The 15,583-nt window shown below is 35.5% G+C and overlaps 2 protein-coding genes across 2 annotated transcripts; one reads left to right on the forward strand and one right to left on the reverse strand.

Moving 5' to 3' along the window:
* Positions 1 to 6,935: 6,935 nt before the first annotated feature.
* On the forward strand, positions 6,936 to 10,160 carry LOC120331093 (uncharacterized). Its single transcript, XM_039398121.2, has 4 exons — positions 6,936 to 7,329; positions 8,938 to 9,114; positions 9,364 to 9,579; positions 9,664 to 10,160. The coding sequence occupies exons 1-4, from the start codon at positions 6,992 to 6,994 to the stop codon at positions 9,878 to 9,880; spliced, it is 948 nt and encodes a 315-aa protein (XP_039254055.2). The 5' UTR covers positions 6,936 to 6,991; the 3' UTR covers positions 9,881 to 10,160.
* Positions 10,161 to 12,960: 2,800 nt separating this feature from the next.
* Positions 12,961 to 15,578, reverse strand: LOC120331062 (chromatin accessibility complex 16kD protein-like). Its single transcript, XM_039398089.2, has 3 exons — positions 15,444 to 15,578; positions 14,371 to 14,497; positions 12,961 to 13,805 (listed from the first exon to the last, which is right to left on the reverse strand). Exons 1-3 carry the CDS (start codon positions 15,570 to 15,572, stop codon positions 13,711 to 13,713), a joined length of 351 nt encoding a protein of 116 aa, XP_039254023.2. The 5' UTR covers positions 15,573 to 15,578; the 3' UTR covers positions 12,961 to 13,710.
* Between the last annotated feature and the right edge of the window lie 5 nt (positions 15,579 to 15,583).

A 15,583-nucleotide genomic window follows, 5' to 3' on the forward strand; every position in this document is an offset into this window, starting at 1 on the left:
GTGATTAGTTAGGGGCAAATATTTTATTAGTCGAATTATTCGAATATTTCCAACGAACACAACACTGAATAATGAGTATTGTCATTTCAAACAACCGTAATTGGAATGTCGGCCGCCGAACGATCGCTGTGACAAATTTTTTTTTCGGAATTTGCTTGAAGATTGAAAACTTCATAACAATGCGGCGTTTTTTATTTTATAATTTTGTCATAATCCAAGGCCGCAGTAAATATTTTTGTCACCGCGATCCTTTCGGTGGCTTGACATCCCAATTAATGCTAATAAACTATATATATTGAAGCATTCTTTATTCATCAGTAAGTATTAATTCTCATGCAACGGCGGATATCGTAGTTTGGTTTTTATTTTTTAGACAGAAAATTGATTTGACATCGGCGACGATGTCAAAGACAACTATTAAGGAGTGCACGCAAATTAATTTTATGTTGGTTTTTATCTTTTTCGTAGGATTTGTATCACAGTTTGTAAATTAAGGTTCCAATTTTAAGCGAACAGTATTACTCACCCCAGAATGCGATATTTTTGAAGATGATATTTGACTTTTTTATGCTTTCAATTTTATATCGTGTCCGCGTTAAATAATAATAATTAAAAACTCCGCAAATTAGTAATCTCTTGAATAATCAGTGTAGAATATTCACGTAACTCAGCTTTGGAATAAAACACTGATACTGCCCACTTGAATAAATGGGCAATAATGGTATTTCTACGTGGTCGAAATAAGATTTCTCCCAGTCCCCAAAATTCCTATAGAATACAATGTTTACCAGTCATACTTATCTGGTTCGACAATTCTAAATTTATAAAAAAAAAAACGGTATGGGCGCGCTTTATGCAAAATTAGAAATTGGAAAATATGATAGGCGCAAAAATAAAATAAAAATTCCTGCTTTTATCATTTTAATTAACCTGTTAGCGAAATACGTCGGTTAATTCTTGTCTGTACCTCGTTGTAAATTATTGTTAATAAATTTTAATTTTCTTTTCAATGCGCTGTGATTTGTATAATAAAAGTGATTGAGTCATGAATGGAGGGAAGGAAATACGCCGTACTGAATTGCAATCAATAATAATTACAAATTCGCATTTATCAGTATTAGCGATAACCAAAAAAATAACACATATAGTAAAGACGAAAAAGGTCTGGCGATGTTTAATGCGCTACGATGATAACGCACAGAATAACACGACCGATGCCACAAAGGGGTGCTTTTACATATCGAAATTTTGATTCGAATTTCTACATTGTGATATGAGAACTAGCTTTCTTTCAACCTAGCTGAACGACCAAATATATTCTTGGGGTGAACGAGGGAGAAAGAGAAGACAAAATAGTTCAGTTAATTAACGTGAGTACGATAAATATTCGTTTTGTTCAGCAATAACACAACTATACATCAGATTTTTTGGAGTGACTTCGATCGCCAATATCTGAGGGATGGGTGAGGTAAATCGAATTTTCTCAATAAAGTCAGGTAAATTGATTCACACTCATTAGTTTAAAGCTCAGTACAACACAATAGGGAAAAAAGAGTAAAAACAAAAGAATAGATGCCGATGATTGAGATATGCATTCCGTCACAAAGTAACAAAGTAACTCAATGACATCACAATAGAAAACAGGACGCTTTCGAAATAAAAGAATAAAAACAATAGCAGGTGTGTAGTCCATAGGCAGAAGCAATCAAATGGAAATAGAATATACCATCAGTATGTCAACATTCAATCCAACTTATAGTAGTAGAAAGGCTGACAGTATCGATAACTGCCTCTTATTACAAGGATAGGATTTACATATCTATCTCAGTGGAGAGGAAAGCCAATAAAACGACTTAATCATTTCCTTCGATTTTTCCTGTCAGATGCCCGTAATTGATGATAGAGGAAGCCGTGACCTACGAACGATAACCTGAACCACCCTACGGCGAGGAGTCCATCCCCTTGCACATAATCATCCCCCACGGGATTCTAACCTGGGAACCACGCAGGGTAATCAGGTGTACCATGGCGAGCGTATTCCCAACACTTAGCACAATGTGGCACACCGCCACTGTTTGTCGTTCATGGACTACATACTAACGAAAGCTTATAAAAATGACAAATTGTTGGTAGAAAAAATGATATATATTTCTAATATGTAAATGAGTTAAGATGAAGACAATTATCATTCATTACGTAGGTCCAAAACGTGATTGAGATTGAATGACATTACAGAAAGCTTCGAGGTGGGCGAAAAAGTTTTCAGAAAATTTCTTCTCGAAAACTGACGTTTGCGCGAATGTAATTTTGCGAGAATAGACTTTTGAAAAAGTACAAGAGAATAGAAGGTCTGACGGTACTACAAACCACATTCTCGTGAAATAACCTGAACCGAGATACGATGGCGAATGTTCAAACTTGTAAATTTAGCCCATAATACTGCGATACGAACCTCACACACTCACTATTTATATACAAAACGTTGTATTGCAAAAAGGATATACATAAATTTTGAAAATGCAAATGCGGCTATTGCGAGGGAGTAGGGATTTCTGGAGTCATATTTCCAATTACTCAAATTTGGGCGTGAAATTAATACACTCCCGCATCCGTATTATTCGGATTGATTTCGTATTGTTACTTATCGATCTCGACCGGTAAGTATGTTGATAAGTATTTGTCCCTTGTTACTTATCGATCTTGATCGGTAAGTATGTTGATAAGTATTTGTCCCTTGTTACTTATCGATCTTGACCGGTAAGTATGTTGATAAGTATTTGTCCCTTGTTACTTATCGATCTCGACCGGTAAGTATGTTGATAAGTATTTGTCCCTTGTTACTTATCGATCTTGATCGGTAAGTATGTTGATAGGTATTTGTCTGTTTTTCTGTCTGTAAGATGCACGCGATATCTCACGGGAGCGAGGTTGAATCTGCTCCAAATTTTGCATGTGCTCGGACCAGAAGTCTATTGATATTGGATGGATTATGTCGTATAATTGGCGAGTTATTAATTAATAAGTGATGAGACACGCGGTGTTGCTATTGAGTCAAAGCGAAGGAATCGAAACCGTAGATCGATAAGTCGGTGGTCATCGATCGATATCTAGTTACTCATCGATCTCAATGAGAGGTATTTGTCTGTTTGTTTCACATTCGTATGTTACGCGATATCTCACGAAAGCGAGGTTAAATCTGCTCCAAATTTTGCAAGTGCATTCATCATATCTCGGACCAGAAGCCTATTAATTTGGATGAATTATGTCGTATAAATAGCGTGTTATTAATTAATTAGTGATGGGACACGCGTTGTCGCTATTGAGTCAGAGCGAAGGAATCTAAACCGCAAGATCGATAAGTCGGCGGTCTCCGATCACTATCTAGTTTACTACAGTCGGTACAATTTGAAACGATGTTTCGAAAAATTTAGGAAATTTTTATTTCGAGAGTGTCTGCTATATCTAAATTGTCATTCACGGCTTGTTTGAAAGAGGATGTTGAATACAACACACTGAATTAGCAATTCGTCTATATCACTACTCAGTACAATTTAAAGCGATGTCTCGAAAATTTTCATTTCAAGAGTGTCTGCTATATCTAAATTGTCATTCACGGCTTGTTTGAAAGAGGATGTTGAATACAACACACTGAATTAGCAATTCGTCTGTATCACTAGCTTGTCTACTACAGTCGGTATAATTTGAAGCGATGTCTCGAAAATTTTCATTTCAAGAGTGTCTGCTATATCTAAATTATCATTCACGGCTTGTTTGAAAGAGGATGTTGAATACAACACACTGACCTTATTCATTAAAAACCCATCCTACGCGCAAAATGAAAAGTGATGTAAAAAAAACAATTTTAACATTAGCTCTTATGGGGAAAGTGATCACCAGAGCAGAAATTTGCATTTTTTGTTATTTTCTAGATATCTTTCATTGTATACGTGAGCAGTTTTGAGGATAGAATATTTTTTACATCCTTTTTGATATTTTTATCATGATAAATATGGTCAAGATTTTTGAAAATCGTTCATTGAAATTCTTATGAGCGCGGTGTTTCCGATGACGTCATTCTCACTAGACCATGAGATTCTGCCAACACGCCGTGCTCTGTGGGATATGCGCTCCAACTGCTTGTGATAACAGAATACTAGTATACCGGTACCGCGACCACAACTGGCGCTCAACGAAAGACCTATTTTGGTTTTTATATATTTCATGAATTCCATGTAACTATGTACATTTCTGGCACACCTTTCAGAATCCAATGGCCTAACTCAGTTCATATGTTGACACCATGTACCTATCCCAAAATTGGTGATGTTCAGGGTTGGATTTAGATTATGAGAGGCCCCTTCATATTTTTGAGCTCAGAATTTCTCTCTAAACAACACCACATGTCATTGCTTAAAATCTAAAAATATGAGTGCATTAAACTTTTCATTCTCCCTTTAACATAGAAACTTCCAGCAAAATGCGCATAATAATAATTTCCCTTTTATGATGCAAACGACGCAATAATGGCTGTTTACAATGTGGTTGAAACCAGTTGTGTACAGAATTTTCTACTCTGAAAAGCTTGATATATATATATATACTTTTCGTAGAGTTTAAACTTGTCAAGTTTTCAAAAGAATTACAAACTTCGAAACCAAATTTCGAGGCTCTAGGTTTCAGCCTGCCTAGCCTATTGGTAAATCCAGCCATGGTGATGGTCCCTACAGCAAATTTCAGGCCCTAATCACTCAGCAAATTGGAATAAATGGTTTCCAGCATTTATTAGCAAAGATAGATATTTTAACTAAAAACATATAGTTCCTGTATAATGATATTATAAATATATGTCCCATTATTACTGCATTGTGAGAAGGCTTTCTACACTATCAAGTCTATGAGGTTTTAGCGTCTTCCAATGTCTCAGATGGAAACTTCAGTCTTCATTTCGCATATTCTTTTCATTAATGCCATTAGCATTTGAAGCTTGACTGATTCCAATGTACCTTTTCCATTGTTGTTTAATGTAATATCCTAAACGTGACTTCAAATTTTTTTCTCACTTCAATCCTCACATGTTTGAATACCCGAGCTGACTTCTACTGATTTGTTATTAATTTACAGTTTTCTTTTTATAAATTAACTGTCGTACTTGCTGAGTGTCCACTAAGTGAAAATCTACAAAAAAATCAGTGGTTTAATAATGGACTACATTTCTAACCGAATCAAAAAATATTCCGTAACTTAGTCAACCCTTCCTCCAAGGAGATTTTGTTAAATTGTTCAAACATTTTGATTAACTGTTAATCTTGATAGCGAACATGGGGGGTTATACCGAATAACTGTGTGTTTTGTATATAATTTGTATTGATTCAATGCTTGTATTCTGGTTGACGAAATAAATCTTTCTCTCGTATTCAGTCATGTTTTTTAACCTAGTTAGGAGACCGGTATTGAACCAATATAGGTTGGAGATATTCATCTATTTTGTATACCGGTACCAACGACTAACATACCGACCGGTACCGTACAACTTATCCTGCCTATTGGCAGGCTGGCCAACATTTTTGTTCGTAGGCCTATTTCAGTATTAGGATAGGATTTACATATTTATCCCGGGGAGAGGAAAGCCGATAAGACGGCTTATCCATATGGCGAACCACGGCCTCTCGTCCGGTTACCATTCCAAGTCGGTTATGGGATTAGTTATATTGTTTGTTTTCGGAAGCATGGACTTGGTGGTGGGGGAAGCCGTAACCGACCAGCGGTTACGTGAACCACCCAACGACAGCGAGGAGTCCAGCAATCCTATCGCACATAACCATCCCTGCATGAGATTCGAACCTGCGAACCCACGCAGAGTAATTAGAGGTGCGGTGGCGGTCTTGCAGCCACACCTCTTGCCTCTCCACACCTCTTGCAGCCTTGGTACGGTACCGTACCGGTAGTTTAAATAACACGTCAGCATGCCTTCAGTAAATGATTGCTAGCTGTACAGGTATAAATGCGTAAAACCAGTAAACAAACGTGATAGAAATGGTATGGGTTATAGATTGTCAATGTTAAACGCTTCCAGTGCCGGTACTGTACCCAAAGCGACATTAGCGCCACTTTGCAGCGCATATTCATAGTCACTTTGATCCCACAGAGCACGGCGCGTTGGCAGAATCTCATGGTCTAGCTAGTGAGAATGACGTCATCGGAAACACCGCGCTCATTAAAATTTTAATGAACGATTATCAAAAATCTTGACCATGTTTATCATGATAAAAATATTAAAAAAGATGTAAAAAATATTCTATCCTCAAAACTGCCCACGTCTACATTGAAAGATATCTAGAAAATTACAAAAAATGCTAATTTCTGCTCTGGTGATCACATCCCCATAAGAGCTAATGTTAAAATTGTTTTTTTTACATCCCCTTTTTTTTTGCGCGTAGGGTGTGTTTTTAATGAATAAGGTCTCTTGTTTACTACAGTCGGTATAATTTGAAGCTACGTCTCGAAAATTTTCATTTCTAGAGTGTCTGCGACGAAAGGAAGTCTAGACTAGATATCTCTGTCTAGTAATTACGCTCGCAAGTCGACTAAGAAAACTTTTCGATAGACACCTAAGTGGTGTTTCTCGCGTATTTGAACGGCGGGGAATAACTCTTTATGGGAGATGTCAATCGTTGCACAGATTTGCGGGGGACATTGAGATAGTCAGTGGTACTTTCCATGATGTTAAGGTATACTTGAACTATACGCATTCCTTTCATTTTTCGTAAACACTCAACAACAAGTTTTTCAGTTTTTTGAACAGAAATTAAATTTTCTTCCACGGTTGGATAAGGGATTCTCGAAGTAAAATTGAAAACTGTAATTTTTGAATCAAATTCAATTCACCTATCTTATATATACAGTCGTTATTTTTGTGAACGGTAATATTTCATGTATTACTTTTTGTTCAAGTAGGTATTTTTCTGTTTGAAGTAGTCAATTTAAAATAACCATGTCATGGTTCAGGAAGAACTTAAGCAGAAAAACTAAGAAATCCGTGGCTTCTAACAAAACAAAAGATCAAGGCTGCAGTGAAAATCAGGAACAATCGGGATTCGAGATTAGCGACCAAAACCACAACAAATGGATCCGAGATGAACATTTGAAAGAACATGGTCATATCAGCGTCAAGAATGATTCAAGTAAAAATCATTTTTGGAAAATAGATCGAACATCTTCACAAAATGAGCCGAGTTGGACATTTGCCTCGCCTTCTGCAGATGGACAACTCTATGTAACATACAACATGGATGAGGAAGTCACAATGGAAAAGCAGGGCGAAAAGGAAATGTAAATATTCTTTGTACTGTGATAGGAAAACATTACATTATTTATTTACATATATGAGTTTTGTAAATAAATATAAAAGTAACACTAATGACTGCATTTTCACATCTCAAAACGATCATCAGCTTTCAACACGATTTGTTTTTTTTAATGTAGTTTATACACGGAGATACTTTACAATATAGAGCAGCGTTTCCCAACCTTTTTTGGTCGCGGACTATTTTCACACCGGCGAAAATCTTTGCGGACTCAACGTGTATTTATTGCAATCGTACTCTGTGTGAAGAAGTAATAAACCCAAACACAACGGAGTTTTAACAAATTTCAAAATTGGAAATTCGCCGCTATCACGCGTTTGCTAAAAGAGACGACTTTTTTAGTGTATATATGGCCTTTTCTGTCGAACAATATTCAATCCATGACAACAACAGAATTTAAAATGTCTTTCAATTTTAAGTTAATTGTGTTCATGGTCACTCGCGGTTGCGCCGATTTATGACAAGATGGAAGCATTACTTTTTTAAAATGCCACGGCAATCTGCGAACATAATAATCTGAGAGGATATTGCCCGATTATATTTAGTTTTGATATATATTTTTTGCGATCTAGCGAATTTGGTATCGCCGTTAGAAAAATCCTACTATCTGCTATAAATTTCCAGAAAGTACAACTTGATTTAGTACTTATTAAAAATATATTTAAAGTATATTAGTAAATCGAAAAAAAAATATTCATCGCCTTGCTTTAATATTAAATTAATTTTGATCATTTTAATTTGCGGTTGTGTTGGCGAAATAAAAGCAATACTACTCAGAAACGATCATGACAATTCGTGGACACAAAAATGCGCGGTAATGTGCGCGATTATATTTTGTTTCGATTCGTATTTTTGTGAATTCGACAAATCTGAGCTGTTCGTACAACACTTACGGCGCTCCAGTACTGTACGTACTAATGTGGAGGCGATAAAGCAAAGAATCCCAAGGGAAAATGCCCTGATACGTATACTACAGTAGAACCCGAAATTTGGCGATTTGCAATGTCTAAAAAAGCGTTTTTAATCGGTCGCGCACCATTATAAAACAAAACTTATGGTGTTCTCCGTTTTATTTTTAGTTTTTTGTATTGCCGCTCTCCAATTAAGAAAACATTTATACCTGCAGCAAAAAAAATTATTCCTCGTTGTACGAGCTCGCGAGAAACACCACTTAGGCATCTATCCAGGCGTGTGCCGACTCGTGTTTTCGCCTGAAATCTGCAAGTGAGTTGTGAAATCCAACCGTTTGATTAAGCGACGCTCAAGTGACATGTCGCGTCAAATTTTCGAATATTAAATTGCTATTCTAATAGTTGAATATTCGAATATATGCCCAGCCCTACTCAGTATCCAGTAATTATTGACTCCATTAATGTTATGTGAATAAACTTGCTTTTTATGTTTTATATAAATTTTAACGTAAATCGTAACTTGACTGATGGGTTTCGCAAAGACGTTTGCGGCCCGCAGTGTATTTATGACTCGTTGCGGACTCATTTGAGATCGCAGACTCTGGTTGGGAAACATTGATATAGAGTCAGTTCATTGCATAGAGTTGTTTTTTGTTGTACAGCAACTTCACTATGTTATTGCAAGCTGATGGAAAATTGTTGTTTCGGGCTGAGTCCTCGCCCAACCGTTATCTTGTGCAAAATCGAGAAGGTCAATTAGAGATGAAAACAACCGACAATCCAACTGATGAAATGGAATGGATGATCAGCTATATCGAACCGTCATTGGAAAAACCGAGGCAAGAAGTTTGGCTATAACTCACGCTGGGCCATATTTACTTCAAACAATGGCGCCTTCTTATTTTAATTCATTTTTTAATTTTCCAAACGATATATATATACCATTGATCCCAACCTATAGAACGTCCAAACTTACTCACAGCGGTGTGGCGACTATTGGAAATTTTTGGTTCATAAACATAGTTTACGATTCATATGAACAGAGTCTTTGATACTGATCAATCAAATCATATGTTTTTCTTTTTCAGTTTGGCGTCATCGTATAGCGCACAAATAAGACATGGTACCGAATCCAAAAAATGGTTATCTTCTGGTCCTGCCAATAACTATCATGTCCAACAAGTACAAACTAGTGCGACACAGAATTGGACTATCACACCCAGTACCGGCCACATTTTTCAATTTTCGTCCGGCAGGTGTCACATCACTAAAGATCTAATTTTTGGAGATTCCAGCAATGCGGCGTAAGATATTTATAATTGTTGTGGTTAGTAACTATATTATATATAATAGCAAACGAAATAACCAGTATTTTTGTGTCGAAACAGAAAATTCGAATCTACCAAATCGGGATCAGGAGTTACACTCCAATGCACCGACAACAGAAAATACATTCATGGTCCAGAAGATGACGGGGATTTGGAATTGAATACAGCGAAATCTAAAGCTACCGTTTGGGAGATGCCTATTAAAAACGCTATATTTATTGTTTGTAAAAACATCCTTCTTTCCGAAACACCCATCCAATTACCCATGGATGTCTGAAGTTGGTTTTATGGCCCACCGACAAAAAATGTTGCCCACCTCTGTTCTATTTCATTATATGGAGTAATATTCGCGTATATATTGTATATTTCTACGAAATAATTGATTGGTGGTTACAGAGAAAGTTAGATATATATATTTGTATTTTTCGTCAATAGGAGTCGTCTATTTGGTCATTTTAGTGTGCTATTCAAGACCGTGGTTTTGTGAAAATGAGTTGTCAATTAGTGACCATGAATATTGTGACCTTGTCATATCCAATAAATACAACCAAATGCTGCATGTGCTGAGTATATTTACGTTGCAAAATTAAATAGTTTTTGAGCATTTGGCTTGAAGAATCGATAAACGTTGTTTTTATTCAGTTCCAGAATTAGGGAGGAATAAATAATTTTTGCCAAAATTATGGAATACAATAATTTTACTTACTACTGAAAAGTGGCATCCACGTGAGGTACTTAATACAAACTCGTGCCAAAACCGTTTAGCTTCAAAATCAACTCATCATTACTTTTTGCAATATGATTGCGATATATTATATGTGGTATATCTCTACAACAGAATAAAAACTGAATTGCAACAATCAGAAGTATTATGTATTAAAAGGTTATAAATATTCTACAAACTTGAATGTAACAGCATCAGTCTATTCAGCGTTAGGTAACGACGACAAAACGCGTCGGATTGTTGTTGCTTTCTTCGGAGCACGAACGAGCAGTCAATGAGCAATTTGCTTCTTATATGGAGAGAAACTTTTAGAGTTTGACGAACCAGCAGTAGTAGATTAGTAAGTATTTGACGTTTAAGAATAAATCAAAAAACAAATATGAATAAATATCAATGATCAGCTTCGTTATAGAACATGATATTTGATCAGCATTATTTTTGCGAGCTTGGATTGAAATCTTGAGCCAATTTGTAAATTAAACTGAAATAAAATATGCTTGCACTTTTTAAATGTTATATATATGTATATATACAGAATGTTGTTGTCACAACAAATATCGAACTGCTGCGCTGAAAAGTTCTACCTTTGTTAATTCCGTTTACGCATGGCTAAAGGTATCTAGATGATTTACAACACTTGCCACATTATTACATTAAATAATCAAAGGTACTTCCCGTGATGTTGCGGTATAATTCTACGCATTCCAATTTTGTTCATGGAGTGAATATGATGAATTGAATCGTTTTGATAGATTATAACTGTTGTAAAAAATTTCTTATCACCACAACCCTTGTGCTAATCTAATTGATTTCAAATTTGCAATGCTTAAAGATGGAAGCAGTCGCTATTACGATATCTTATTTTTCCTTTGAATCTTACGTGGCCTGATATCTACCCCAAATATTTCAGGCGAACAATTTACATAAATTATGGAAACATTTTTACATAATGTTTGACTGTCGTGTCCATATTATCCAACATCGCTTCCTCGTGTCACAAATGGTTGAATCCCGAGTCTTTGGTAAACAAGCTACTTGCACCAAGCGATTGCTGAACACGACTAGGAACTCCTGGGACACTAGGAAAAAGTAGTTAAAACAGCAATATTTTGGATTGTCGAAGGTTAATTCAGGATATAAATTTAGGGATTAAATTCACATATATATTTCCTAACATACGCCCGTAATTTCTCTAACCGTGTCGTGTCCTATGCATTGTTGGAAACAATAAGATTTTATTATCCGTAATTTCTAATCAATTATTTTCTGTCTGAAGTATTAAATTTAAAACAACCTTGTCGCGCTTTGAGTGGATTAGCAAAAAATTAGCTAGAATAAACGTTGACGTTTTGCCTTAATTCTGCATGTTTGAAAAACGCAAACGACCGATGAAATAGAATGGATGATCAGGTATACGTTATACGTTATAAATTCTTTACGTAACAGAATTTAGTGTTAGACACGTGTAGTAGACTAAATTATACTATAACCTAACAAGTATATACTTCACAATTACTCGTTTAATGATAATTAGACAAATGGCAACAAAACGCAGCAAAGTTGAAAGTGCAAAGGGTTCAATGGCGCTGAAAATATTCAAATGGAATATTTTGAGATGCAACGCAATGAGGAAATAAATCTACATTCTATTCGAGAGATGTATCACTGCTCAAGTTATATCATAAAAAATATCATCCGTTCGGTTTTCAACTTTCTAAAAATATGTGCGCCCCGCCAATGACTTGCAACCTATAATTTGGCCCGCGCGCGACAAAAGGTTGACGACCCCTGAAGTAAATGATTAGTAATACTACGTTGAGGAATGATTAATTCGGATTATTCACTGATGTTTGTATTTTGGCGTACAGACGCGTGATAAAGAAAACACAAACCCTTCTCTAAAATCGTTTATTGGCCCGCCTGGTATATTTTTAATTTGCCAAACCATGGAACACGCAATACATGCATGAATATATAAATAATAAAAAAACAGATGCTTTGGTATAAGACTGGGAGATAATATTATTTGTATATTTAAATTGGATTCCAGATGGATCGCTTAGTTTGGCTGTAAAGTACGCACCACATCCAAACGGTAGCACTGTTGGTACTATTAAGACTGCTGTGGCTGTCAATTTGTGAAAAACTCCTATTTATTCGAATTCCTTCCGGTGACTTTAAATTTATAATCACTTGATTGACACAGTTCTACACAAACTCACCTTAACAATTCAAATGAAGATATTTGCAGCAGATCTGGAATAGATGTTCGCGAGAACATGATGGCCCAACAATTCATTTTGTTAGTAGAACCATATGGCTTACCGCCGCTCACGTCCGGTTACCAGTCATTGTCGCATATGGGATTAGTCAGTTACTTGCTGCAGATGCATGGACTTCATGCCGGAGAAAGCCGTAACCGACCGGCGGTTACGTGAAATACCCTTCCACGGTGCGGAGTCCAGCAATCTTCTAGCACATTATTATCTCTCACTGGATTCGAACCCGCACTGACGCAGGATAATCAAAGGTGAGATGGTAAGCGTATTCCTAATTCTCAGCACAATGGGCCATCCTCCGCGCCCAGTTCGAAAGCCAATTAACTTAGATATATCGAAATCACATCCAATTCACTCGTTTGGTCCTATTAAAAATTTATTAGATCTTCCCGATCCTCCAGGCAGTATTCGTGATAATAAATTATTCAGTCAGGTTATTTCCTAAAGTATGAAATCAAAAACTATTTATAGAAGAAATGCCCAACCTTCACGACAGACTGGGCTTCAGCGTGGAAACTACCAGAATCTGTTGCCGGAACTCGAATCGCTGCCAATGTGATTCTTGTATTTGCCAGTTGCCGGGATGCAAAATCCCCACAAATTTACGCTACATATATAAATATGATTGCTTAATGGATACTCTGACTATTGGTCACACAAACAAACAAAAATGCACGGTAGAGCATCAAGTTATTTCACAGAAACTAAATCTTCAGACAATATGCAAGAATTCGTTAAACCCATTAGTGAAAATATTGTAATGATCACTATCACCAAGAAATATATTCTCAGAATATTTGCTAGGTCTACTTTTACTTCTAAATGCATCATGAATGCCAACCGATTTATTTAATTTAATGATGTTTTCATGAAGACAAGTACGGCTTTGCACGATTCTCGTGGTCACATCCAAATAATTCCTAGCAAGATAAAGCAGAGAATATTTAAATATGTTAACCACACAATAAATCCCTGGGAGAACGTAGAAAATGGCTTGTTTGCGAGCAAGACCCAGCCATTGGTGTCGTGCTTTATTTAGTCTCATCTTTGAACCAAATACTAAACATAACTCCACAATCATACTTGCTGATGAACAAAAGATGATTACACTTGAGTCTCATCACCACCTTTTTCAGTGTTCTTTTCTCTTGCAATTATTTCTCTATATTCTCTTATTGTGATCTTTTGTGGAATAATTTCTAAAAATGATAAAATTGGAAATATGATTTAAATTGCAGATTTTCCTCACGAAAAAAATACTCGGCAGTGGCACAGCTTAAAGATACAACTGTCTATCTATTATTAAACATGGTGCAATTCAGTATAAGTAAAAAATCATCATTAAATTAAATTGAAATGCAGTCAGCTAGGTGTTAGAAGTTTGAACATTCAAAATTTGCAACATTCAAAAACACTTGAGTTTATTTCACATGAAAAATGATCCCAAGATGTAGAATGTAGTGACAGAAAATAGTTTTATAAATCTGATGAAATATTTACTAGTAATAATTTCAGCATATTTCCAGCTTTCTCAGGTGTGGGTTTGAAATTTCACTGCGATATTAGAATTTCAAAACATGCTGTTTGAATAAGATAATGTAAATTTAATTTTGAGATTAGAGAATATACTATATGCTAACTGGTGCCCTAGAAAAAGTAAGCAACCACTTTATACAAATATATGCGTTACCAACATACTGTTCTGTTTGAAAACGTATTACTTAGTTTGTAAAACTCTAAAAGTTAATATGAATATTTAAAAACCTTGAAGGAAGCCCAGAATGTCATCATCATCACTGTTAACAATATTAGCAAGGTGACTGTATTCTAAAGTTTTCCTATTATCTTCTTTATAATAAGCCTGCGCAGTCAAGTATGTGACAAAGAGTTCCTGGAAAAGGGAATGAATAAATATTAGAATCAGAGTCATACTTTTAAAGGAGTAACTTAAAATCTAAGATATCTACTATTAGATTGTATAACATAACATGATGGAAGAAATCAGAGTCATACTTTTAAAGGAGTAACTTAAAATCTAAGATATCTACTATTAGATTGTATAACATAACATGATGAAAGACCAGCAGGTAAAAGAGTTTTCAGGCAAGTCTCACTGTTTAGTGCAGCAAATAGAAAGTAAAGTTTACAAAAAATAAATGAGCTGAAGTTTGGAGACTCATAGATACATTGCGAATCGCAAAACTTTTGCAGGTAAAATATTGATATGCCAGAGCTGGGAAGCGGAAACAAATTCAGATTTTTTAATAGCTCGAACAAAGCTAGGAGTCAAAAAAACTTAATAATATTTTACAATATTTCATAGAAATTGGCATATATGCAATACACAAATCATCAGCATAAAATACCATATATGAATCATTGTGAAGTCATAATTGATAGAATGAACCCTCTCTCAACCAATACCAGGAAGTTCAAACCTGTTTGAACTGTTGCATCAAATACAGCAATTATGACCATACACTTAAATGGCATCATTGTTTTATAGCAGATTGCCCCACTGATATCTTAATAAGCAATGGCAGAACAGTACAAGGTGTTGTGTAACAATATATGATCATCCTTAAACTAAAATGAAAAGAATTAGCAAAATATATAAAAAATTATTAGAACGTTCATAATCTTATTATCTTGACATTAAATTATACCTTCAGTTTGTCAATACAACATTGGACATTCAAATGTACCCCAATACGATAGGAATTGTAACTAGGCATATGACAGCCAAATTTTAACATCTCAGGAATACCGTACGGCACACAGTTGTACTAAAATGTTGTATCAGTTATTAAAACTATAAAAAATAGAAACTAACTTACAGCAGCTTTAGACATACAAAATGCAGCATCAATGCCAATGTTTTCAACATCAGGTGAACTTTTCATTATTGTTTTGATTTTACTCAATGGTAGACGAACTAAGTCTTTGCTGGGTGATGTCATAGACATTATGTTTTTAT

This window comes from Styela clava, chromosome 6, assembly GCF_964204865.1.
Source record: "Styela clava chromosome 6, kaStyClav1.hap1.2, whole genome shotgun sequence".
Lineage (NCBI taxonomy): Eukaryota > Metazoa > Chordata > Ascidiacea > Stolidobranchia > Styelidae > Styela > Styela clava.

Coding starts and splice junctions, on each gene's coding strand:
- LOC120331093 (XM_039398121.2), top strand. CDS start 6,992: ATGTCATGGTTCAGGAAGAACTTAAGCAGAAAAACTAAGAAATCCGTG. Junction 7,330..8,937: donor AAGCAGGGCGAAAAGGAAAT/GTAAATATTCTT, acceptor TTTGTTGTACAG/CAACTTCACTATGTTATTGC. Junction 9,115..9,363: donor CCGTCATTGGAAAAACCGAG/GCAAGAAGTTTG, acceptor TTTCTTTTTCAG/TTTGGCGTCATCGTATAGCG.
- LOC120331062 (XM_039398089.2), bottom strand. CDS start 15,572: ATGTCTATGACATCACCCAGCAAAGACTTAGTTCGTCTACCATTGAGT. Junction 14,498..15,443: donor TTTGTATGTCTAAAGCTGCT/GTAAGTTAGTTT, acceptor TCCCTTTTCCAG/GAACTCTTTGTCACATACTT. Junction 13,806..14,370: donor CATTCTGGGCTTCCTTCAAG/GTTTTTAAATAT, acceptor TATCATTTTTAG/AAATTATTCCACAAAAGATC.